Source organism: Borostomias antarcticus (genome assembly GCF_949987555.1).
Source record: "Borostomias antarcticus genome assembly, chromosome: 8".
Lineage (NCBI taxonomy): Eukaryota > Metazoa > Chordata > Actinopteri > Stomiiformes > Stomiidae > Borostomias > Borostomias antarcticus.
In genome coordinates, this window is record NC_140241.1 from 6,237,455 (window position 1) to 6,260,945 (window position 23,491).

General features: G+C 49.3%; 2 protein-coding genes across 3 annotated transcripts; one reads left to right on the top strand and one right to left on the bottom strand.

Moving 5' to 3' along the window:
• Positions 1-2,759: 2,759 nt before the first annotated feature.
• LOC311312339 (ataxin-1-like) lies at positions 2,760-16,645 on the top strand. Its single transcript, XM_084442266.1, has 3 exons — positions 2,760-3,036; positions 7,357-9,456; positions 12,650-16,645. The coding sequence occupies exons 2-3, from the start codon at positions 7,576-7,578 to the stop codon at positions 13,277-13,279; spliced, it is 2,511 nt and encodes an 836-aa protein (XP_084298392.1). The 5' UTR covers positions 2,760-3,036; positions 7,357-7,575; the 3' UTR covers positions 13,280-16,645.
• Positions 16,646-17,046: 401 nt separating this feature from the next.
• LOC311312424 (GMP reductase 1-like) lies at positions 17,047-22,792 on the bottom strand (the record flags this gene model as incomplete). 2 transcript variants are annotated; one of them, XM_084442376.1, is made up of 9 exons in its annotated part: positions 17,047-17,227; positions 17,428-17,587; positions 17,794-17,836; positions 19,965-20,071; positions 20,321-20,402; positions 20,696-20,869; positions 21,064-21,147; positions 21,639-21,758; positions 22,706-22,792. In XM_084442376.1, the coding sequence occupies 9 exons, from the start codon at positions 22,790-22,792 to the stop codon at positions 17,047-17,049; spliced, it is 1,038 nt and encodes a 345-aa protein (XP_084298502.1). The 2 variants fall into 2 exon arrangements, with proteins under 2 accessions (XP_084298502.1, XP_084298503.1); XM_084442377.1 differs by lacking the exon at positions 21,064-21,147.
• Positions 22,793-23,491: the final 699 nt, after the last annotated feature.

The window sequence follows — 23,491 nt, forward strand, 5'->3', positions numbered from 1 at the left end:
ACACACTTTCCGGTTCCACTTTCTGGTTCCACAACTGAGGCTGGTGACGACAACCTCTGGCTGAGGTTGACATCATGCTGACCCCTATTATGGGAGCTATCCCTGGGCCGTGCCATGCACTATGCTCTCAAGATCCAAGTAGGGATATATTTGGGACCAAAATGTCCTGCAGGTCTGCCTATAAGTAAATGGTAAATGGACTGCACTTAAATAGCGCTTTTCCACCTTAGCGGCACTCAAAGCGCTTTACAATGGCCTCTCATTCACGGTAGCTGCCATGCAAGGTGCTAACCTGCTCATTGGGAGCAATTTGGGGTTAGGTGTCTTTCTCAAGGACACTTCGACATGTGGACAGTCGGAGCTGGGATTCGAACCACCGACCCTTCAATCACTGAACAACCCGCTCTACCAACTGAGCTACAGCCGCCCCGCAAAGACTACAGGCCCCCTGCTGCTTGGAGATCTTTGGTCCTCTAGACAGTAGTACAGTACACAGTCAAGTTCCCTCCGACGGTCCCAGTGGGGTGTCTCCCATGTTGAGCCACAGTCATGTTTCCGTAGTGGGAACAGCGCAGGCAAACAGACGGAGATGCATAACCATGGCAGCTCGTCACCGGAGGGATGCGTCACGGAGACGGCGGGGATCCGACGGTCCGCTCACAGCTGATGGTTTTATCAAGCTGGTGGAACACATCACACCTGTTTGATTCGGCGAGGTTGTGTGTGTTTGTGTGAGTGTGTCATCCTATAAGAATTGGCATGTGCAGGAAGTATAGTTGTCTATATTTGTACCGCATGACCTGCTTTTACCCCTGTGCAAAACAAGTACACCGTGTCCCAGAGCGAGGGTGTGTGTGCGTGCGTGTGTGTGTGAGAGAGAGAGAGGCCTGTTGGAGTGGCTTTCCAGCCAGTTCTTTTTGTTCTTTCTTTGATGATATACTGTCGGCTACACGGTAAATATTGCCAAAGCAGGTTTACATAAAACAAAAAGAAAACAAATGTCAAGCACAATTAAATCAATCAATTAAATCAAACAATCAAACAGATGTAGTTCTGTTGGTGTGGCAGGATACAACATATTAAGCTGCTAGTGTGGCCAACTCTGATCTCTCAGTTGTTCTGGTGGGCTAACACATTCAGGGAACCTACTCTTATACTCGGGGGAACAACTTGTCTCTAATGATTCTGTTGTTCTTACAAGAAGGAGAACGTGCACCTCTGACTCCACCTCTCTAGCTGAGCAGAGTAGGGCTAAGACTTACAGCGTCAGCAGTTTTTGATCAGTCACAGTGGACAGGTATTATAATTCTGGACCTCGAGGGTCTTTGTTGGCCACACGTGATCACACAACATGTGTGAGTGAGAGGTGACGCAGCACACACACACACACAACAGGCACACACGTCTTCAGTGGTCGCCGGTGGAAATTGTTCCCTGCATTTCTCCCATCCAAGCTGTCCTCCTCCAGGGGCAGCCAGGAGCAGTGGGGCAGCCATCGTTCATGGTTCCCGGGGACCAGGTCCAAGTGCTCAGTCCAAGTCCTGATCAGTGACCAAACTGAAGAGCATCTGTTCTTCTGCATGTTTTTCGTATTGGGTTCTTTGGGAGGAAACCCTTGCGAACACAGGGAGAACATGCAAAGGCCGGACAGTACTAGGTACTACTATGCCACCATGAGGTACATGAGCGATTTTGGGGTTCAGTGTCTTGCCCAAGGACACTTCGGCACAATGCCGGGAGCTGGGATTAAACCGGAGACGTTGCAATCCCCAGCTGGTGGCTCTACCTCCCGAGGTATAACCTCCTCCATTCAGGTTTATTAAGTAAAATTAAGTATAATTCACTTCTTATTTTCCTTTAATTGGGTTGGGCCAGATCGACTGAGTTCTGTCCTGAGGCTTTGTAGGTCACCAGTCAGCACCTCAGGACTAGCTGGCTGAACTGACCGGTTTGCTCATCCCTTGGCATTTTGTAATGGAAGGAGTCGGGGTTGCTTGCTTTTAAATGATTGTGAAATTTGAGAGGTTCCTTCGACTTGCCACTCCCAGTGCGCCCACCCCACCGTGTTTATCAGGCCAGCCCTGCTGTCTGGGGAAGAGATGGGGGAGGCCCAGGTTCTGCAGGGCGAGGTCACTCCGGGTCAAACTTCTGGCTGCTACTGGGATGACCCCGTGATTATGGGTCACCTGCCTTTCAGGATAGATTAAATCCATAGATTTGTCTCTGTCCAAATGTATAGGAAAAGGACATGAATAGAGCAGCGCATAGAAAAAGGGTTAGGGTTCAGATTAGGGTTAGGGTTGGACTGTTTAATCCTCTGTGTAGTCCTGTGTCGTTACGTCAGTGTGTGTGTGTCTGCAGAGTACACACAGCCTCAGCCTCATCCATGGGTCCGTCTGACTAAACCTTTGCTGAATCCCTCGCTCTCTCTGTTCCACCCCCTCCCTCCCTCCCTCCCTCCCTCTGTTCCACCCCCTCCCTCCCACGCTACTCTCTGGGGAGCGTAGTCTGGGCGCGCCGCCAACTGGAGTGTGTTTTTTTGAATGAATACCTGATGCGGCTGATGAGGCCGGTCGGGGGAGGAGCTGTGTCAGTGGAGTACTGAGAGAGAGAGAGAGGGAGGGAGGGGAGAGAGAGAGAGGGAGGGAGGGGAGAGAGAGAGAGAAAGGGAGAGCTGGCAGTCTGGTGGCCTTGCATAACACACGTTGGAGCAGCCTCGCACGCAGGAGTTCATGTGAGCTTCGGCAGAGAGGGGGACTTCCTACACCGACGAGAGCGCCTCTGAGCAGAGGGGGGGGAGGCGGAGAGGGTGTGCGCACAGCCTGGAGCCCCGCAGAGGGATATCATAACCTAATCATCATAATCCTACGTTCGGACCGGATCCGATTTGGATCCGACTTAACACCTGGCCCTCCGGAGCAGACCTGCACAAAGAAGGGATTCGTGGGGGACAGAGACACGTCTCCGGCGCACAGACAGGACGAGGACAAGGCTCTGGGCTATGCTTCACAGGTCGGGTTAGCTGTGGACAGACCGGTAAGATTCTCCCATCAGCCTCGGCAGCAGAGAGCCGGCTCTCGCCTCTCTTTTGTGCTCGAACCCGATAGTATTTTCTCCCCGTGTTTCCACTCGTGCGCTCACCCGCCACTGTGGTTCTAATGGCCCTAGAGGCCACGCAACATCTGTTTGTCTGCAAAGCCGAGAGGAACAGGGAGAGAGAGGGAGACGGAGGTCCTCCGGGAGGCGCCTGGCGGACGAGTTTGGGTGCAGGGGCCGAGCTGCGCGTCTCTCTCTCTCTCTCTCTCTCTCTATCTCTATCTCTCTCCGTCTCTGTCGGAAGGGCTGTGTGCCGTACATTGTGTGAGGGGAGCCGCGCTGCAGCAGCGCTCGCTCTGGAGTCATTGTAAAGACAAACAGCCAGAGCAGTAGCTGTCTGCTCAGCCTGCCGGACCGTTGGGGACAGTCCGCCTCTTAAAGGGACAGGCACCCCAGGATGGGCGCTGGGCAGAGGCAGGAAAAATGGCTCTTCGGAGCCTCAAAACCAAGCGGCATACTATTGAGTTTGTGATAAAGGAACGAGGTCTGTTAGAGACAGAGAGAAGTGGTAGTTGTGAAAGAGTGTGAATGTAATTCACGTCGTATTCTTTCTCACGGCCCGGTATATTCTGTACACGCAGAAGCCCCCCTCGCCCTTCTCCTAATCAGCTTTGTCCAAATTACAGTATGTAAATAGACTGCAATAGAACAATCTTGGAGACTAGAGTATGAGATCTAATCCGACGGAGTGGCAGAGACGCACGCACAGTTCTGTTTCTCACTCCCAACTACTTTGTACATCATCAACTCTGATCAACCCTGTGGAGACGGCGGATTTGATTACCAGCTTGTTTACTGCGAACGCTCCCAGCGTTTGTGAGAGTGCCCGTGTTCTCTAGACTAATCAGTAAACCTTGTTCTCCTCCCGTTACTGATGTCATGCCCCCCCCCCCCCCCCCCGCCCTCCTGGCCCAGCGCTACCCCGGAGATGCCCCCGGCCTCCAGCAGTTGATCGATGCTGGGGTTCAGCGGTGTGTATGGAGCATGGGAGAGGATTTAGGGAGCTGGAGGGGGGGCCGTCGCAGGTGGAACACCTTGGGGGGTAGGGGTTAGTGGGGGTTAGGGCTAGTTCAGCACAGCGTTTAGAGACCAACTCATGAGTCTAGGGAGGCCTATAGCCTGGGATGGGGGGGGGGGGTGTTACACTGCAGGGGGGGGGGGTCTCTCCTCTGACACAGCTGAATGAAGGAACAGCCCACCTGGTATTGTGGTATTTCCCTGAGAGTCGGGAGGACAAAGTGTACTGAATGCAGTGTGCTCTCCAGACAGCTGTGTGTGTGTCTCTCTCTCTCACACACACACACACACACACACACACACACACACACACACACACACACACACACACACACACACACACACACACACACACACACACACACACATCGGTGCAGCCTGATCACCTCGCGGTGTGTCCCAGTGGGAGTATAAAAGAGGATCGTATGTATGGGTGATGACAAGCCTCAGTGTGGCTGTGCGGCAGAGAGACCGGTCCGTCCTGTCCTCTCCGTCACCCGGGCCACGCGTGATGAGCGAGTCCCAGTCACGGCTCTCGCCCCGTGGCGCCCCGGCCTCTCCAGCTACCCCGCCGCCGCACGCGAGGACGGCGTGGCGTTCTGAATGCCCTCCTTTGTTCTCCGTGGTTATCATGGAAGGGGTGTGTATTTGTTTGGCTCCGGCGTTCGAATAATAATAACGTTCTCTGTGGAAAATCTAGAAGGTTCCCTCCTCGGCCTGTGCGCGCTTTCTTTTCCTGGTCTCCCGCTGCTTTAATGCGCTTCCCCCTGCTGTGAATGCGCGTGTGCGTCGGTGTGTGGCGCTGCTTCTGGGACGTGTGAGGAGAATGCAGCCCAGTGTAGCCGAGCAGGACATATTACACATAGCAGACTGAGTCTTTAGGGCAAGACTGTGTTCTCTCTCTCTCTCTCTCTCTCTCTCTCTCTCTCTCTCGTAGGGCACAGGGGGCAGGGTTTTGCTGCCAGTGGAAAGTGGGGCAAGGTCTCTCTGTGGTAAACGTGTCTGTGGCAGTGGCACGGTGGGCTTAGGAATCGTAGCGGTTGCCAGTTTTTTTTTGTGTGTGTGTGTGTGGAGGGGAGGGGTGGGATTATCGGGGTGCTGTCATGGTGTCGCCGTGGTGGGGTTGTCGCGGCGTTGCCATGGCGACTCCGTGGTGTCGCTGTAGCCGGGGCTGGGTGGCTGTGTTGCTGATGGGGGGGATCTCTCAGCGAGGGGGGGATGGGGGGGGGCTACAGTGCTGTGATGCTGCAGGCTCCGCTCAATGTGGGTCAGGAGAAGCAGCACACTCTCCTCCACATCTCTCCCTCTCTCTCCCCCCTCTCTCTCTCCATCTCCTTCCACTCTCTCTCTCTTCTCCACACCCGCTAGCTTTCTCCTCCACGCCCTCTCTCTCTCTCTCTCTCTCTCTCCATCATCTCTGTCTTTCCCAGCCCCTTTCTTCCCCTCCCTCTCTCTCTATATCACATCCTCTCTTTTCCCTCAACAGCATGTCTCTCCCTGCATTTTGCTCTTCTCCTATCTCTCTCTCTCTTTCTCTCTCACACACACACACACACACACACACACACACACACACACACACACTCTCTCTCTCTCTCTCTCCCCCTCTCTTCGTTCTCCCCCTCGTCTGCATCTCTCCTTTGTTACCTGTGGTTAATCTAGCGGGCTGCGCGTTCAGATAAACAACATGGAGGCTCTGCTGTTCCTCCTCCAGCTCCAGACGGCGTGACCTTGTCAAAGTCACCGTGCTCGAGGTCGACGGCCACAAATTGAGATCCGCCGAGGTCACGGCTGTTTGTTTTCAGTCTATTTTTACCTAATGTGTCGAGTCTGCAGTGGGAGGGCACCGTGATACGAACAACAGCACTATAGGACTGAACCAATAGATTTCATAGTGTCAATAATCCTCTCGATGGAACATAGCTGGAGTAACGTGGATGGACGTGTGTGTGTGTGTGCGTGCGTGTGTGCGCATGTGTTGTTGGTGTGTGTGTGTGTGTGTGTGTGTGTGTGTGTGTGGGCGTGTGTGAGAAAGAGAGAGAGAAAGTCAAGTTGTGTTTGTGAGGACACAATGAGGAATGTGTTTGGGAGCGTACATGAGTGAGTGTTAGTATGTGTGGGTGTGTGTATGCGCCTTTATGTGTGTGAGTGTTTGTGTGTACGTCAGTGCGTTTGTATGCCAGTCAAGCACAGTCAAACATTGACAGGGCTGCCCGCGGCTACTGGCTGTAGCTTGTTGACACAGTGCCTTTCAGTAACCCACTTTCTATCGTGTCATCAACAAAGCCGGTCCGCCCCAGTGTTAAAAGATAAAGAGCTAATTTCAGTGCTCTAACCCACAAAAATGACCAAGCTGTTCGAGGACCTGCTCATCTAGGTTTTCTCTCAACCTATTGTTTCCATGGCGTTTGAAACACCACTTCTGCACTTTTATAACATGGTGCATTGTGGCCACAACAGTTGTGCTTTTGTATTTGTTCTATTGTGTTTCCTATGACATATGCCATGCTCAGAGCCTTGTTGTTACATCCTCTCTGTCCAAAGAAGAGCTTTTTGTCCGGGGGCGGGGCTGAGTTCATTGTCTGCAGGTTGAGCTCAGATGACATAACACTGCCCAAGTGTTTCAGCAGAGACAAAAGCCTGGGCCTCCAGTCGGTCGGTCGGTCGGTCGGTCGGTCGGTCGGTCGGTCGGTCGGTCGGTCAGTTCTCAGGGACTCTGTGTGCTGTGGTGGGTCCGTCAGTTCCCTCTCCTCTGTTCTCTCCTCTGCCCTGGAGCTGGGAGTTTGACAGGAGGAGCCGGGAGCAGCACACAGCTTCTGAAGAACACACACCGTCTCCACTCTACAAACACCGGCGGGCAGAAATCTAGATTCCTTTTTTTGACACAACACTAACCATCACTTGCATGTCACATGCCATCATAGGTGTGAGCATCGTGACAGTCCTTGGGAAAAGGCACATCAAGTCATGTCGTTCCCCAGCCGTAAACGCATACCAGGGTAGTCAGGTAGCACCTAGTGGTGTAATTTAGAACGACGGGTCATTTGTGAATAGAGATTAGCTATACCGAAATAGCAATGACTCACAGGTGAATCACAGGCACAGTGGTCGGCCTCCTAGACAATACATTCTCAGTTTTATGACTTTAGGCTGCAGGCTGCTGTCCGCCCGCTCGGTTCTGTCTGGCGTCGGGAGATGAGCGGATGTTTCTGACGCGCGTGTGCGTTCTCCTCTGTTCCCCAGGTTCCTGCCGAGGCTGTGGAGGCGGCAGGTCAGACGGACCATGATTCCCCATGAAGTCCATGGCTCTCCTCAGTGGCCAGACGTGACTCTCTCCTCCCTCGGCTGAGGTCTGGAGCCAGCAGCGCCCCCACCTGGCCACCCGGAGCCCTGACCCTCTAGCATCGCAGAGGAGAGAGGGATAAAGAAAAACAGACCCAAAAAACGACAACAACAACAACAATGAAGTCCAATCAGGAGCGGAGTAATGGCTGCCTGCCTCCTAAGAAGCGTGAGATCCTGGCGCTGGAGCAGAGGCCCGTGGTAGTGGCGGCGGCGGCGGCCCCAGACTGCCTGCACACGGAGAACCTGGCCTGGCTGGCCAGCGTAGCCAGCGAACGCTGCCGGTCCACCGAGACCAGCAGCCCCAGGTTCCCCGTCTCCTCCTCTCCCTCCTCCATCTCCTTCTCCTCTCCCTCCTCCATCTCCTTCTCCTCCGCCCCCTCTATCTCCTTCTCCTCCGCCTCCTCCTCCAGTGCCGCCACCGCCGCCTCCCTGTCAGCCGTCCCCCTGACCTCGCTGCCCGCCATCTACCCCGCGGGCCTCGCCCAGCAGGGCGGCGCCATCCAGTACGCTCAGCTCGCCCCCAACGTCCAGTTCATCAGCTCCGCCCTCGCCGGGCCATACGCCGGCTACATCTCCTCCCAGATCCTCCCGGCCGCCGGCGCCGGCTCCGTCCCCGGTTCAGCGGCGCAGCGCCCCCAGCTGGACGGCTACGCCGCGGCCGTGGTCTCTCAGGGCACCAAGGGGGAGCAGCAGCAGCAGCAGCAGCACCACTTCCAGATCGGCCTCTCGCAAGACCTGGCCGTCTCTCTGCCCAGCTCCACCCACGTCACCGGCCAGTACATCCACCTGGACAGCGCGCCGCTGACCGTCTCCTCCCCCTCCGGCCAGCTCCACCTCCACCCCCACCCGGCTGTCCTCCCCCACCACACCCTCACCCTAGGCCCCTCGCAGCTGCTGGTGCAGTACTCGGACGGCTCCTCCAAGCGACACGAGGGCCACGGCAAGGGGCTGGCGAACGGAGAATCGGAGCTGGCTAAGCAGCAGCAGGCCGCCGTGGTGAAGGCGACCTCCGGCCACCCGCTGACCAGCCAGCAGCATCAGCATCAGCATCAGATCCAGGGCTACGAGGCCAGGCACATCCTGCTGCCGGCGGACTACGGTCAGGAGGTCTCCGGGCTGCAGACCTCCCTGGTCCTGGTGGCCAGCCCCCAGCCGCCCGGCATCGGAGCCGAGCTTGAGGTTGGCTCCAACAAGGGAGGAGGCATCTGCCTGGGGAGGCCCATGTCCAGGAGCTCCTCCTTCTCCTCCTCCTCAGACGTCCTGAAGGCCTCCGCGCCCCACACAGTGATCCAGACGTCCCACCCGGCCGACGAGCTGCCGGCCGGCCTCTACTCCTCGGCTCAGACGCCCATCATAGGCTACATCGCCAGCGCGGGCCACCACCAGCACGCCGTCAGCTACCATGCCACGCTGCCCCAGCACCTGGTCATCCCCGGGGGCCAGTCTCTGCTCATACCGGTCAGCGGCGCTGGCTGTGCCGGCCGCCCCTCGGACCCGGAGGCTCCCCGGCCCATCTGCGCTGTGACGGCCGCCGCCACCGCCCCTCAGCTGACCACCGCCATGCCCCACGCCTACCTCGCCACGGCCCTGGCCAAGTGTGAGCTGCTGGGCTCCTCCTCCGACGCGCACCCGCCGCCCCCCGCCGTGGTCCAGGCCATCCTCCCAGCCAACTCAGCCCCTGCCGTGGTCGCCCCCCCCGCCCCTGCTCGTCCTCCTACCGCTGTGCCGGCCACCTCCGCCTCTCCTCCTCCTCCTCCCTGCTCCTCCTCCGCCACCTCCCCCGCCTCGCTGCCGCCCTTCTTCATGCGCGGCTCCATCATCCAGCTGGCGGACGGCGAGCTGAAGCGGGTGGAGGACCTGAAGACGGAGGACTTCATCCAGAGCGCCGAGATCAGCAGCGAGCTGAAGATCGACTCGTCCACCGTGGAGCGCATCGACTGCAGCCCGACGCCCGACGCCGTGGTCATCCAGTTCGCCGTCGGGGAGCTGAAGGCTCAGGTGAGCTCCCGTTATGGCGACACTCTGAAGAGTCTCAATAGACCTTTACGACCTGATTTCTTAAGACCGCGGCCCTTGCGATAGTGCTGCCAGCTTGTCCCGCGTTTTGTGTTCATAGATAGCAAGCGAAATGTATGCTTCAGTAGGCTACCAAATATTTATGTGGATGGATGGATGGATGGATGGATGGATGGATGCCCAGCCAAACGTTAGCTAGCCAGCTAAACATGTCTCCCCTCCACCACAGTTAGCTAGATATATAGCTATATAATCAGTAAAAAAAAAAAAGTAGGTTTAACGTCACCGAAACAGTTCCCTAAACATTCCGATCAGTTCATCAACTGAATGAAAATGATATAGCTACATTCAACACCCTTGGGAAATATGAACTGGAAGTTGTCCAGTTGATGTAACAACTGAGCTAACGTTAGCTAGCAAGAACAGTAACCTGAATACCTTAGCTATGACCCACTTTGACTTTCTCTTCACTGTCATGCCTGCTGCAGTAACTAGCTAACCTACTTTGAGTAAAAAGTTATGCACTTAGGAGTTACACATTAGGTGCATGATAGGTGCTTGATGTACAGTAGCTAATTAGCCCGTAGCTAGTAGTTAGCAGATAATTCTCTCTCTCTTATAATCTTCATTTTTAACACATCACTCTAACCATTTTCTAATAATGGATGCCGCTAACTTACTCACCCTGCTTTACATGTGCAATAAAACTCCACGATTTTGTCTTGAGGAATTTCCATCTGGAGTTTCTGTGGCATTCCCAGCTAGCAGGGAATGTTCCCACAACATTGGGGAACATCCCCAACATGTTCTGCTAATGTTTTCACATTCTTAGAACATTATAGTACAAATGATTGCTAGCTTCCGCATAGATCGACAACACCTAGCATGAACTCTGATATTGTCACCTGCCCCGTCCGAAATCCGAATGTCCTGGATATATCCTTGGGTAAAATAGTTCAGGCCTTTCTGTAGAACTTTCTTAGACAACGTAGTGGCATTTGGCAAATAACACAGCGATATTGTCAGGAATCCTTGAGACAGAATCGTCTGGTATGTGCTGTTCAGTGGAAATTTTGGTCACGTGCTGCAAACCTTGTGGGCCATAGCAACAGTAACTGGGGGAGGGGGGGGGGGGGGGTCTTCCCGCCTAAATAGGAAAGACTATACATATATCATATATGTCCATGGGTCAATGACGTACAGTATAAGGTTTTCAAAGTAGCAAAAAATGTAAACTGAAATTACACTTCCCTAAAATGATTTTCTATGTTTATTAGAGTGTCACTTATGCCTTTATATTAGCCTTAAGAATAAGGTCAATAATTCATTTTTATTGTGATTCATATGAATGTACTCTCATAAAATGGCATTCAGCATCACACTGTTTTTTTTACATGTAATTTTATGTTAATTGCTCAAGTGTATATATCCATGCATAGACTGGCAGAAGAGCAACCAAAAAATTTACATTATTTTATTTTGAATACCACATTTTTTATGTGTCATGGGTGCAACTCAACATTTGTTGAAGGTTTTTGACAAAAGGTTTCTGTCTTACACTGAAAAAACACGAACATCTGTAGTATGAACATATCTTTCACTTCATCCTTTGAGATTTGGGTTTGTCTCTCCAAGTGAACAAAACAAGATTATTGTATTATACTGTATGACACATATCACTGCCCACAAATATTGATTAACCGTTTGAATACGACCGTCGCCAGCAAAATGTTAAAAATCTTTTACAAAATATTAAAAAAATCTTTTATAAAAATATCAAACAAAATCTGACACTTCCTGAAAGCTAAGAAACTGTGCTTTGTAGTATAGGGAAAACCAGATATTCTGAATATTTGTACTGTACTACCTACTATACTAAATGGGTTAAATGTGATTCCTTCAGCAATAACGACCCTATATGAAATATTATTAGTTGCAGCAAGTCTTTTTATTTTAGCTATATTTAAGTTAAAACTGTGAAGAAAAAAACAAAACAGGGTCAGATGTTTAATATGTACAAGCTAGGTTAGATCGCTTCCATTATCCACAAGATAATGGGCCTTGAGATAGCCTACCAGTTTAAAATGACAGTATTCAATATAATAATATTCAGTATTCATACAGGGGTTTCAAGATAGCTTTATTTGTAACTGAATGCATAGCCTAGCTTACATCAGAAAGCAGACTAAAAACTGTGGTTAATAGTATTTTTTTTTTTTTTGGCGGTGGTTACAATAGTTATGTTGTTAGCTACCAATGTTAGCTTGCTAGCTACTGTAACTACAGCAGCTAGCAGCAGCTAATGTTAGCTTGGTGATATAGCTAGCAACATATGTAACCATTGTTTTTAGATGTATTTTGATGTTGGTAGCTATGTTTGTGGACTGAATACATAGCTACATCATTAGACAGACTAAAAACCTTGGTTACAAGAGTTCTGTAGCCAGCTATTACCAAGCTAATGTTAGCTTGCTAGCTACTGTAACTACAGCAGCTAATGTTAGCTTGTTGGTATAGCAAGCTACATAAATAATGTAACCACCGTTTTTAGATGTCTTCTGATGTTGGTATGTTTGTGGACATTCAAGTGAAAACCATACCTTCCTTTTCTTCTGGCTAGCTAGTCTTTCCTCACTAGAAACAATGGTGGCTATCTAGCTACAGTAGGCCTAAAGATAATGTGCCTGGAAATACCTAAAATTACAATATTATAGTATTGATACCACAAGTAAATATGAATTGCATGATTAAATGTTGTAAACTAGTGAAAACATGGCATAACAAAGCTACTGTCATTCAGCATAACGGGTGAAATTGTGGTAGCCTACAACATGAAACTCTTGTGCTCAAGGACTGATGATGATACTGAATCACGGATTTCCTACATAAACATATTTAACAGGCAGTTCCTTGGCCTTGACCTATAAAGATTACCTTTCATATTTAATATGGATTTTTTATATAAGTTATGTTATGTTATGATATATATGTTGTAGCCTAGCCTACTGAAGAGAGATGTATTTTTGTTCCGAAGGTTACTAGAAGGTGAAAAAGTGAAATCATCAAATATTTCAGAGATTTTCTCACCTCATGACATTGATAAAGGGTTTTCAAGGGTTCTTTTTTGAGATACCAAATACTGTGTGTGTGTGTGTGTGTTTGTGTTCCTGTCCAGGTGTGTGTGGAGGTGCTGGTGGAGTATCCCTTCTTCGTGTTTGGCCAGGGCTGGTCGTCCTGCTGCCCCGACCGGACCACTCGGCTGTTCGAGCTGTCCTGCGCCAAGCTGTGCGTGGGCGACGTGTGCGTGTCGCTGACCCTGCGCGGCCTCAGGAACGGCTCGATGAGGGGCGGCGGCAGCCAGGGCCTGGAGGTCAAGCTGCGGAGCGGCCAGGGCCTGGAGGTCAAACTGCGGGAGGGACCGGGTCAGAGCATGGACTCCGCCGATCGGGTCGCTCTACATGCTGCGGGCAGCAACGGTCGCCTCCCGGTGAAGATGGCCCGGGCAGACGGCCCTGAGGACGCCAGGGGACCGGGGCCAGGTCCGGGGGAGGCGGCGTACGGACCGGGATCGTCCGAGGCGCGGGCTGCGGTCGCGGGGAGCCGGGAGCCCAGGCAGATAGACCAGAGGAGAACACAGTCGGCCGACACGGACAGACCGTCGGTCCGTAAGCGGCGCTGGTCGGCCCCGGAGAGGGACCAGACTGAGAAGGCAGAGGAGGAGCCACCCATGACCCTGCCCAAGCCCTCATTCATCCCCCAGGAGGTCAAAGTCAGCATTGAGGGCAGGTCCAGCATGGGGAGCTGAAGGGACTAGAACACCGCTGGTTTTGGGGCAAAAAGACTCTTCTAATTCTAATAACCCACGTTAGTGAGATTGTTTGTGGTTTTCTTCAGTTTTTTCTCCCTCTCCAGTTTACTGTAATATAGAGTGAGTTTACAGTATTTACATGTCCTTAGTTCCATATAGACCTCTTTACCTACAGTACATGTAGATATAATTTACATGTACTATCACGGCTGAGATCAGTGCAATTAACACTCAACACTCATGGCAAGAGAGCTTAGATTAATTGTGACTGTTGAGCATAGAAACCATACGTTCATAAGACATTTCCTTTGCTACTTGATGGCAGTGATCAGCCGCGTCTCCTCGTCACTGGCCCCCGAGTCTAGTGAGAGGACTTCTGGGAAATATACCAACTAACCGAATAGCTTCACACGGGAGAGTGGGGAAGCAGCCTTGGCACAGTGTCTGTCCTCTCAGGCTCGTCCAGTCCGTTAGGGGGCCGTCTGTCCTGACCCCAGGGGGGCGGTCCAGTAGCACAGGTTGGTCTCACGGAGACACCCCTCTGGTTATCGCCATGGCAACACATTAGCAACCAGTTGGGGTGGCGATGATGTCAGTCCTCTTGTGCATCTCATGCTTTGTGGATTTAATTTTTTTTTGTTTAATTTTGTTTTGTTTTGTTTCTCATGACAAAATAATCCAGTCTTGTTCATGGTGTCCCTTTGGTGTAGAGGAAGACCCAGTGCCACTGTGGTGTCCAGGTGTGCTGTTACAAAGACAGGAGGAAGGGTGCATGGGTTTGTGTGTGTGTGTGTGTGTCCCAGTCTCCACCTGATCATGCTGACAGCAGATGGCTGGCCTCGATAGACCTGAATGTTCTTCACCATTATAATTGTCCTCAATATTGACCTCTAACAAGTACATGGCTCAGGTGTCCAATCCTTTGCTAATAACTGAATACAGATATTTAGCAATAATTGGATATGTGAGTCACATTTCGATAAAGGTTGTGTTCCTTTTAGATTTGATCAGATCTCCCTACTATTTCACCCCTGGACTGATTTGCAAATGTGCATAACATTGTACTTTGAACCTGATACAATGTATGTTCTTTTTGTAAGATGTGGTGAAGAAAAGCTTTAGAGACTGATTCAGGGTAGAAACCCTTCTCTATTGAACCACTCCTGGCTGACCCTGTTTTAAATGTGCAATATCTCATGTCTGTGTTCATGTTGAAGACTCTTGGTATCATTGCAGTACAATGTCTCTCTCTCTCTCTCAGCTCTCTGTCTGGCCTGTGGCCAGTGTACTCACAATTCATCATGTGATGTGACTTGACATTCATCACATTGATATTATTACATTGTATTTTGATCACTTTAATTCAGTCACATACAGTACAGTGATTTTTGATGGACATACATCTTTATGTTCAGGGTTGCTGTTTTTCTAGCAGAAGATAGCATCTGTCTGATTGACACGCTCACTCCCCAGACAACCATGACCAGAGTATGGTTTTGACTAATCTCACAGTATAATGCCAGTAGACATAGAGTAAGATGTGGTGGATTCCCACCGTTTCAATTCTCCTGCTGTACAGTATATTAGCCTTGAGACCCCATGTGTAAAACCTGGCAGGTGAACTCCTCAAGGCTTATATCTCTCTTCTGATAGTTGGAATTGGTGTTACATGTCACCTTTCTTACAGTACAGCCAAAATAATAATAAAAATTCTACAATACTTACTCAGGAATGGTGTGTGCGCGTGTGGGTGTGTGTGTGTGTGTGTGTACTAACCAGCAGCACTTTTATGAAACAAAAGGTGAGAGGTGGTGTATCCTACGGCCAGTAGTATAGTCAATACAACTCCCTGTTCAACAGTGTGGACAGATGATATATGGAATGAAAAGACTGTGTCATATCATCCTGTGTGTGGGGTGGTGGTGTTTGTCATCACTTGTGTGATAGTGAGAGAAAGGATTTTGGGAAGGAAAGCACATGTATCATGGTCAACATGATCTTGCATTGATCACAGTCTCTCAACATGAAGTTTGCAATGCAATGGTGTTTAACAGACAGACAGACAGACAGACAGACAGACAAGTATGTGTGTATTAGGCCTGATAAATTGTGTATGGGCCAATATAACCCTTTCTTCAAAGCATTCCATATTAAGCCATGCATTTGATGTGGTCCTGCCATTATTTTGTCATTTAGTCAGTAGACCATGTTGAACTAAATGTATGAATGTGTTCTGAGGGTAACAGCTTCTGATAGAATATTTCTATGTAGTTGCTGTTGTTGACTTGCACAATGTGAAATGAATGTTGATATGAACTGAATAGGCAGCATGCCCATTTATTTGTTAGAAATCTGACAAATTTTTCCTTGTTTCAGTTGCTAATCAGTCCTTTTTGGACGAGACTGTTGCTTTTGGCATCTGGTAAGTGTTACAGGCAAATTGCCAGGCTGACCGCTCAGGAGTAGACACACTGCCACAAATATATGTGGTATATACTGTTTAAATACCACACATATATGTGGTCAATTGAGGTTTTTGCAAAATACCATTGTCTTCATCATTCAATCTTATCTTAAGTTTATTTGAGTATTTTTCATTTAAGGTCGAGGTGAAACAGTTGAGTGAAATTCTGTCCTCCATATAAGGTTACAATGGTGGTTCTGTCCCTGTTTCACTCATTTGTTTACTCAATTTGAGTTCCATGAAATCCTTCATCCAATATGCATTAACGGCTTTATCAACAGCGAAAAAGAACAGTAGTCATGGATATAGCGTCCTCAGAGCAGAGGCCTCTGATGACTTATGGAGTTTGGACTCCCTCTAGTGGTATTCCATTGGAATAGCACCTTGGAGTTGGGGTTTCTCTCTGTTGGAAAGATAGTGCTTACTCTTTGATGATTATAATTATTGTACAGTATTCCCTCCTTTCCCAAGACGTGCACAGACATTCCATGATTCACACGCGCCTAACAGACACATGAGGGGTGGAGAGAAAGAAGGACAGGGAAACAAATTACCTTGCATGATATATCGTTTTATTTCAAAGACAATTTGTTGCTTTTTCTATGTTTGTATACTCTGTCATGTAAAATACATTAATTTGCACTTTTATTTTACACTAATGATCAGAGGAAATGAGGAATGGAAGACTTCAACTATTTTTTTTCTAAACTCTAAACTAAGATCAGATATGTCCTGTGTAAAGTAACGGTCCCTTATTTGATGCTGTTTGCGGGTTTCCTAGTCATAAATAAAGAAATCATTATTTTAAATGTTTGATCTTAGATTTGTTAAAATCTGTTCAAAGAAATAAAGAGTATAAACAAGTGTATTGTCTCTGTATACTCCTAGTAATAAAATAACAGAACCCACTGGTATTCTGTCTTTCTCTTTGTCCCTCTGTCATGTGCACCTAGATGTAAAACTAGACCATCTACTCATCACACAGCTGTAGATTCACCCTGGTCAAGTATTTAAAATCACAACACTGAATGTTTGTGGCGCAATTGAAGCTCCATACAGGCGGAATTAAACATGAATCAGGTGTCTGGTTTTGAATAGTCTCATCCTCTTCCTATGAGCTGACGCGTTGGTAGACTATGTGAACATCTGGTTGGTAGACTGTGAACATCTGGCTGGTAGACTATGTGAACATCTGGCTGGTAGACTATGTGAACATCTGGTTGGTAGACTATGTGAACATCTGGCTGGTAGACTATGTGAACATCTGGTTGGTAGACTATGTGAACATCTGGTTGGTAGACTATGTGAACATCTGGCTGGCCTGCTGCGTCACCCTGACAAAGGTGGTCCTGGGGCTGAGCTCCTTCAGGTGGGCGGCCCCCATGTAGGTGCAGGTGGAGCGGAGCCCCCCCAGGATGTCCCTGATGGTGTCTTCCACGTCCCCCCGGTAGGGGACCTCCACGGTCCTGCCCTCAGACGCCCTGAGACACCAGACAGGAAGCCGTCTTCAAAAAAAAAAAACTCACATGCTGTCGATAACGTTCACGTTGCTGTCTGTCACCGTGTTGACATGCGATGCTCACCTCAACTCAGCGACAGACAGCGATTGATTGGTTGTTGTGAGACTGAGGGGAGAGTCTGAGAGAGAGAGAGAGAGAGAGAGAGAGAGAGAGAGTCTGACCTGTACTCTGCCACTCTCCCCGTGTACTTCTTCATGGCCGCGTCAGAGCTCATGCCGTAGAAGAGCTTCACCTTCCTCCCGTTCCTCTCCACCAAATCCCCGCCGCTCTGGTCGTGACCGGCCAACATGCCCCCCAGCATCACAAAGTCCGCCCCCGCCCCTGGGGGCGCACACAGAGACAGAGACCTCAGGAGGGGACAGTTAGGTGACACGCAACCAGTACAAAACAGTAGCTATCATCCAGGTCCCAAAAAGTAATGAAACGTCTGAATTCATGTACAAGCATGTATGAGGCTGTTTGTGTGGTGCTTCATATGGTGAAGTACTCTGACATCATGGCCACACTCGACCGGCAGAAGGTCTCACCAAATGCTTTGGCCACATCCCCAGGACAGCTGCACCCTCCGTCCTGGAGGGGGACAAGATATACAACATTCTCTCTCATTCCTCTCAACGTTGGAAAAAGTATTAAAAGAGGTGAAAATGACTATAAACCGTTTGAGAGCTGCAGCTTTGCGCACAGGGTTGTCTGTATAAGGTTTTGGTGAGTGTTAAACAAGTGTAATGTCAGCTAGCTAATATTAGCTAGCTAATGTGAGTTAACAGAGATGAGTAAAAAATGTTTTAAATTGACACAACATCATTATGTCTAAGGTCATGGCATAATTCAAACAGAATCAAGAAATTATTTGTCTATCGCAGTTGAGTACCGTACATATTTTTTCTGATTTAAGGTCCCATTGGTGTTTGCACTTCCTGTTCCCAATTAGGCACTATTGTATCATTGTGATTAACAGGACGCCTGCCGGATCATAACAGGCTGGGCACATCCCAGCTACCAGGACGCACTCCAAACCCTCTCATACCCCACCCTCTATGACAGAACAGCTACACTTTAGGACTTTGGATGGAGCCTCCTCAACTCCCCCTTCAGGAATCCCCCCCCCCCCTGTAACATTTCTGGTACAGTGTTAGATTGGTTTGAATCCTACTTAAAGAACAGGGACTATTTTGTGTCTATAGGCAATTACAAATCTGAGCTGACAAAAATGACCTGTGGAGTTCCCCAAGGCTCCATCCTGGGGCCTATTCTGTTCAACATTTACATGCTCTCACTAACTCAAATTATGGAAAACAACAAAATATGTTACCATAGCTATGCAGATGACAAATTTATATCACCATATCACCAGGAGACTATAATCCCATAAAAGAGCTGAGTAAGTGCATTCAACAAATCAATGATTGGATGTGCCAGAACTTTCTCCAACTAAACAAAAATAAAACTGATGTAATTGTCTTTGGAGCCAAAGAACAACGATTAAAAGTCAGTGCTCAACTTCAATCAGTAATGCTAAAAACCACAAACGAAGCCAGAAATCTTGGTGTAGTCATGGACTCAGACCTGAATTTCAACAGCCACATTAAGTCAATTACAAAGTCAGCCTACTATCACCTGAAGAATATATCAAGGATCAAAGGATTTATGTCCCAGAAGGATTTGGAAAAACTTGTCCATGCATTTATCTTCAGTAGACTCGACTACTGTAACGGCATGTATACATGTCTCTCTAAAAAATCGATCAGACAGCTGTAGCTGATTCAGAACGCTGCTGCTCGAGTCCTCACTAAGACTAAGAAAGTGGAGCATATCACACCAGTTCTAAGGTCTTTACTCTGGCTTCCTGTCTGTCAAAGAATTTACTTTAAAATACTGCTGTTGGTTTACAAAGCACTGAATGGTCTAGGACCAAAATATATTTCTGATCTGCTCATACGCTATGAACCCTCTAGACCCCTCAGGTCGTCTGGCACCGGTCTGCTTTCTGTCCCCAGAGTTAAAACAAAACATGGACAAGCAGCGTTCAGTTTTTATGCCCCACATATCTGGAACAAACTTCCAGAAAACTGCAGGTCTGCTGCAACTCTTGGTTCTTTTAAAACAAGCCTTAAGACTTTTCTTTTTGCCACTGCTTTCTGCAAGGAGTTATGTTTATCTGTATACTGCACTGTAACTTTTATTCCGGTATTCTATTTGTCCTGCTTTTTGTTTTAAATGTCTATAATATCTTGCTTTTTGTTTTAATGCTTTTAATTTGTCCTGCTTTTTGTTTTAAATGTCTATAATGTCTTGCTTTTTGTTTTAATGCTTTTAATGTCTCATGTAAAGCACCTTGAATTGCCCTGTGGCTGAAATGTGCTATATAAATAAACTTGCCTTGCCTTGCCTATCCCCTTCTTAACCAGAGTTTTAAATGATAACTTGAAAAATGATATAATTCTCAATGTGCAATATTGTTGTTGTTTTTGTAGGTTGAGGTGTATAAGTATGTGTATATATTGTGTATATGTGTGGTTTATTTATTGTTGTGTAAATTGTAAATGCTCATGCATTTCAGTTCTCAACCTGGAAAACTGCCATATGAGTGTTTAAATAAAACTTGGACTTGAACTTGAAAGTATGTGGCCGGTTGTGTTCGTGCCGACATCAGAGATGGAGGTCAGGCAGTATGTGGGTCAGAGGGGAGGCGACTCACGGAGATGATGTGACCCTTCAGGCCGTGGGCGGAGTCGGCACACTCTATAACGGCGCTGAGCTGAGGGTAACCCACGCCAGTCTTGATGCGTGTGGTGCACACCGAACCTGCAGAGAAACAGAGTTTCAGTAATGATACGAGGCTGAAGTTCAAACAGGGATACGTCGTTTACTCCATTCATCCAGCCCTAGTGAGGTCGGGGTGGTGCTCTACTACTCGCCCAGTCGAGCTTCTGTTCAAAGTTGTTGAAGTTCATGCAGGGGCGGCGTGGTACTGTGTTGGGGTAAACCCAACGGCGTTGTGGAGACAGACAGACAGACAGACAGACAGACAGACAGACAGACAGACAGACAGACCTGGTCCAATCCCCACTTTGATGATATCAGCTCCAGCCAGGATCAGCTCCTCCACCATCTCCCCTGTCACCACATTGCCTGCCTGAACACACACACACACACACACACACATACGCCCACACACTCACAGACGCATACGCAAGCGCACACACACACACACACACACACACACATACTCACACACACTCACACACATACGCGCACACCCACGTGCACACACACACACTCACACACACACACACACACACACACACACACACACACACACACACACACACACACACACACACACACACACACACACACACAGGGGAGTCAGGGATGACGGACAGCATGTAACTAGACTTTTCCACATATAATTTATATAAAACTCACCATAATAGTGTGCTGCGGAAACCTCCCTCGAACAGTTTTGACAACGTCCACAAAGTGTTCGGAGTAGCCGTTGGCCACGTCCAGACAGATGAACCTGAGGGCAGGAACAGCCTCCAGGATGCCAGCCAGCTTCTCCAAGTCTGCCTGGCCACTGCCCGAGCTGACCGCTACGTTCTGCCGGCACAGGGACAGGTGTTAGGCCAGCTTCAGCGGTCAGTCACCCTACAGAGATTCTGTCACGGCGTACAAGCTTCTTGTCTCTGGTATCACCCCTGAGACAGACACCGTTCAGCCCTCGGCTGCTGTGCTACTGATTGACGGTGACTTCAGACTGACGAGCGCAGGTGCGGTGCGGACGCCCACTCTACCTCCAGACACTGCGGAGCCGCGCCAGCGAAGGCCCTCCAGTCCTCCTCTGAGTAGTGTTTGTGCACGGCGGTGAAGAGGGCGTGCTGGGGGAGAACGGGGGCGGAGCAATCACACTGTCAGTCCCTATAGGGCCCAGCCAGCAGGTCTGCATTCTCTCCCTCTCTCCCTCTCACTCTCTCCCTCTCTCCCTTTCTCTCTCTCTCTCCTTCTCACTCTCCCCCTCTCTCCCTTTCTCTCTCTCTCCCTCTCTCCTTCACTCACTCACTCACTCACTCACTCACTCTCTCTCTTTCTCTCTCTCTCTCTCCCTCCCTCTTTCTCTCACTCACTCTCTCTGTCCTCCCTCTTTCTCTCACTCACTCATTCTCTCACTCACTCATTCTCTCACTCACTCACTCACTCACTCACTCACTCACTCACTCACTCACTCACTCACTCACTCATTCACTCATTCACTCTCTCTTTCTCTCACTCTCTCTTTCTCTCTCTCTCTCTCAACTAGACTGGGCCTGAGTGAGTGAGTGGGTAGCTGTCCAGCGAGTGGGTGGAGCAGCAGACGGTCAGGGTTCCTTACTTTGCTGAGCACCTGTGCCATCTCGAAGGTGCCCGTGGTGTCCATGTTGGCCGCCATGACGGGGACGCCGCGGTAGCCCTGGCTGGAGTGACGGAAGGTGAACGCCCTCTCCAGATCTACCTGGCGGAGGGGAGGGGGGGGCGACAGACGTGTCACATGACCACCAAATACGAATAACTCCACACCTGAGTATCTGTGGTTAGGGTGTGACTGGGTCTTTGTACGGGCCTCTAACACGAACTGGCAGACTTTGGCGAGGATTTTCAGGACGGTTAAGGCAGTTTCACATAAGATGGCGCGCAGGCGGTGAAACCAGTTTTGTCGTGGTTATCAACGGCTCTTATGTTTCAAAAGCACCATGTTGCTGCGACAGAGGTGACACATTAAAAGTCTTGACCTGAATACTTGTTTCCTCCGGCTGGTCTATAATGAGAGGATTCAAATAGAGCCGGAGAGATTTGGGGCAGAGCAGAGGGGCTGGATCTGCGTGCCCCTGGTAGCAGAGACTCTCTTCGCACAGTCTTTCAAAGAAACAGCTAGCTGGGTGCTCTCTGGACAGGAGCTACACGACTAATGAAGATGAACACCAGTTTTCCCTTGTCTCTCTCTCTCTCTCTCTCTCTCTCTCTCACACACACACACACGCACACTGTGACACAGATAAGAGTGGTATGGCATTAAACAAAAGGTTGCTATCCAAATGCATTTTTGCTGTCTGTGGCATATCAAATAAACGTGCTAGTGCTACCACAACTCAAACTCTCTTATGTCATGTCATAATCAAATCACATAACATATCATATATCTCAGCACTTTGAGATTTCACAATAAAAAGTGCTTTAGAAGTAAAATTAATTATTATTCATTATTATTATTATTAATCATCTGACAGTATCTTGATTGAACAACATTCTAGATACTAATGGAATGTGGCCAATGTAAATACTGTTCAGTCCAAAAGCAGTCAGAGACAAACTTCTCTTTGTCTCAGACGTGCCGGTGACGTGAGCTGACCCCAGAAAAGGACACGAATGACAAGAACAGCATCAGAGATCTCTCTGGTTTACCTCCGACCTGCTCTTCAGACTGCTCCTCTTGGGTCGGAACAGGACATCTTTAAAGTCCAGCTTCACGTCCAGGTCCACCCGGGGCATGGCGCTCTCCTCCTGCCGGACAGGACAGGTGCTCCTCCGGAGGGCAGTAAAGTCTGTCTGGACCCCTGGAGACGGACCTCCAGGTATTCAGGTATTCACTGTGCGCTACAGGCAGGCAGGCACCCAGCACTAGCACTCAGAGATTTATTTGGTTTCCTTCACACTCACTAAAGAGCTCTCTCTCTCTCTCTCTCTCTCAGAACAGTGCAGAGGAGAGGCAGGTAGCTGCAGTTTGGCAGTAGGCTATCAGCAGCAGCAGCACTGTCGCTGGTCACCTGACTCATGTGGCGTCAGATGGACCTATCAGAGCGGAGCAGCACAGCTGGAGTCTGCTGGAGTCTCTCTCTCTCTCTCTTTCTTTCTCTCGGTAGAGCAGGTGGAGAATGGAGACACCCAACCCAACTAGGTGGTAGGGGAACAGAGCTCTCTCTGTCTAACCAGCCAGTCCATTCTGTCACTATTCATAATGAACGCAACAGGTGTTCTGTCGACATAATTCTCAAAAAGCGTGTACTACCAAATTATACCAGCGGGTGGAGTGAGAGTTTTTTGTACTATTGAGATGAGAGGGTCTTTCGTGTTCTGACAGCCTGGCGGGAAAGAACAGGATAACAGAACATGCACAGTTCAGACTTAATCAAGGACACTTTATTTCAACAATCCATCACTGTCCAATGAAATGAAAACCAAAACACAAAT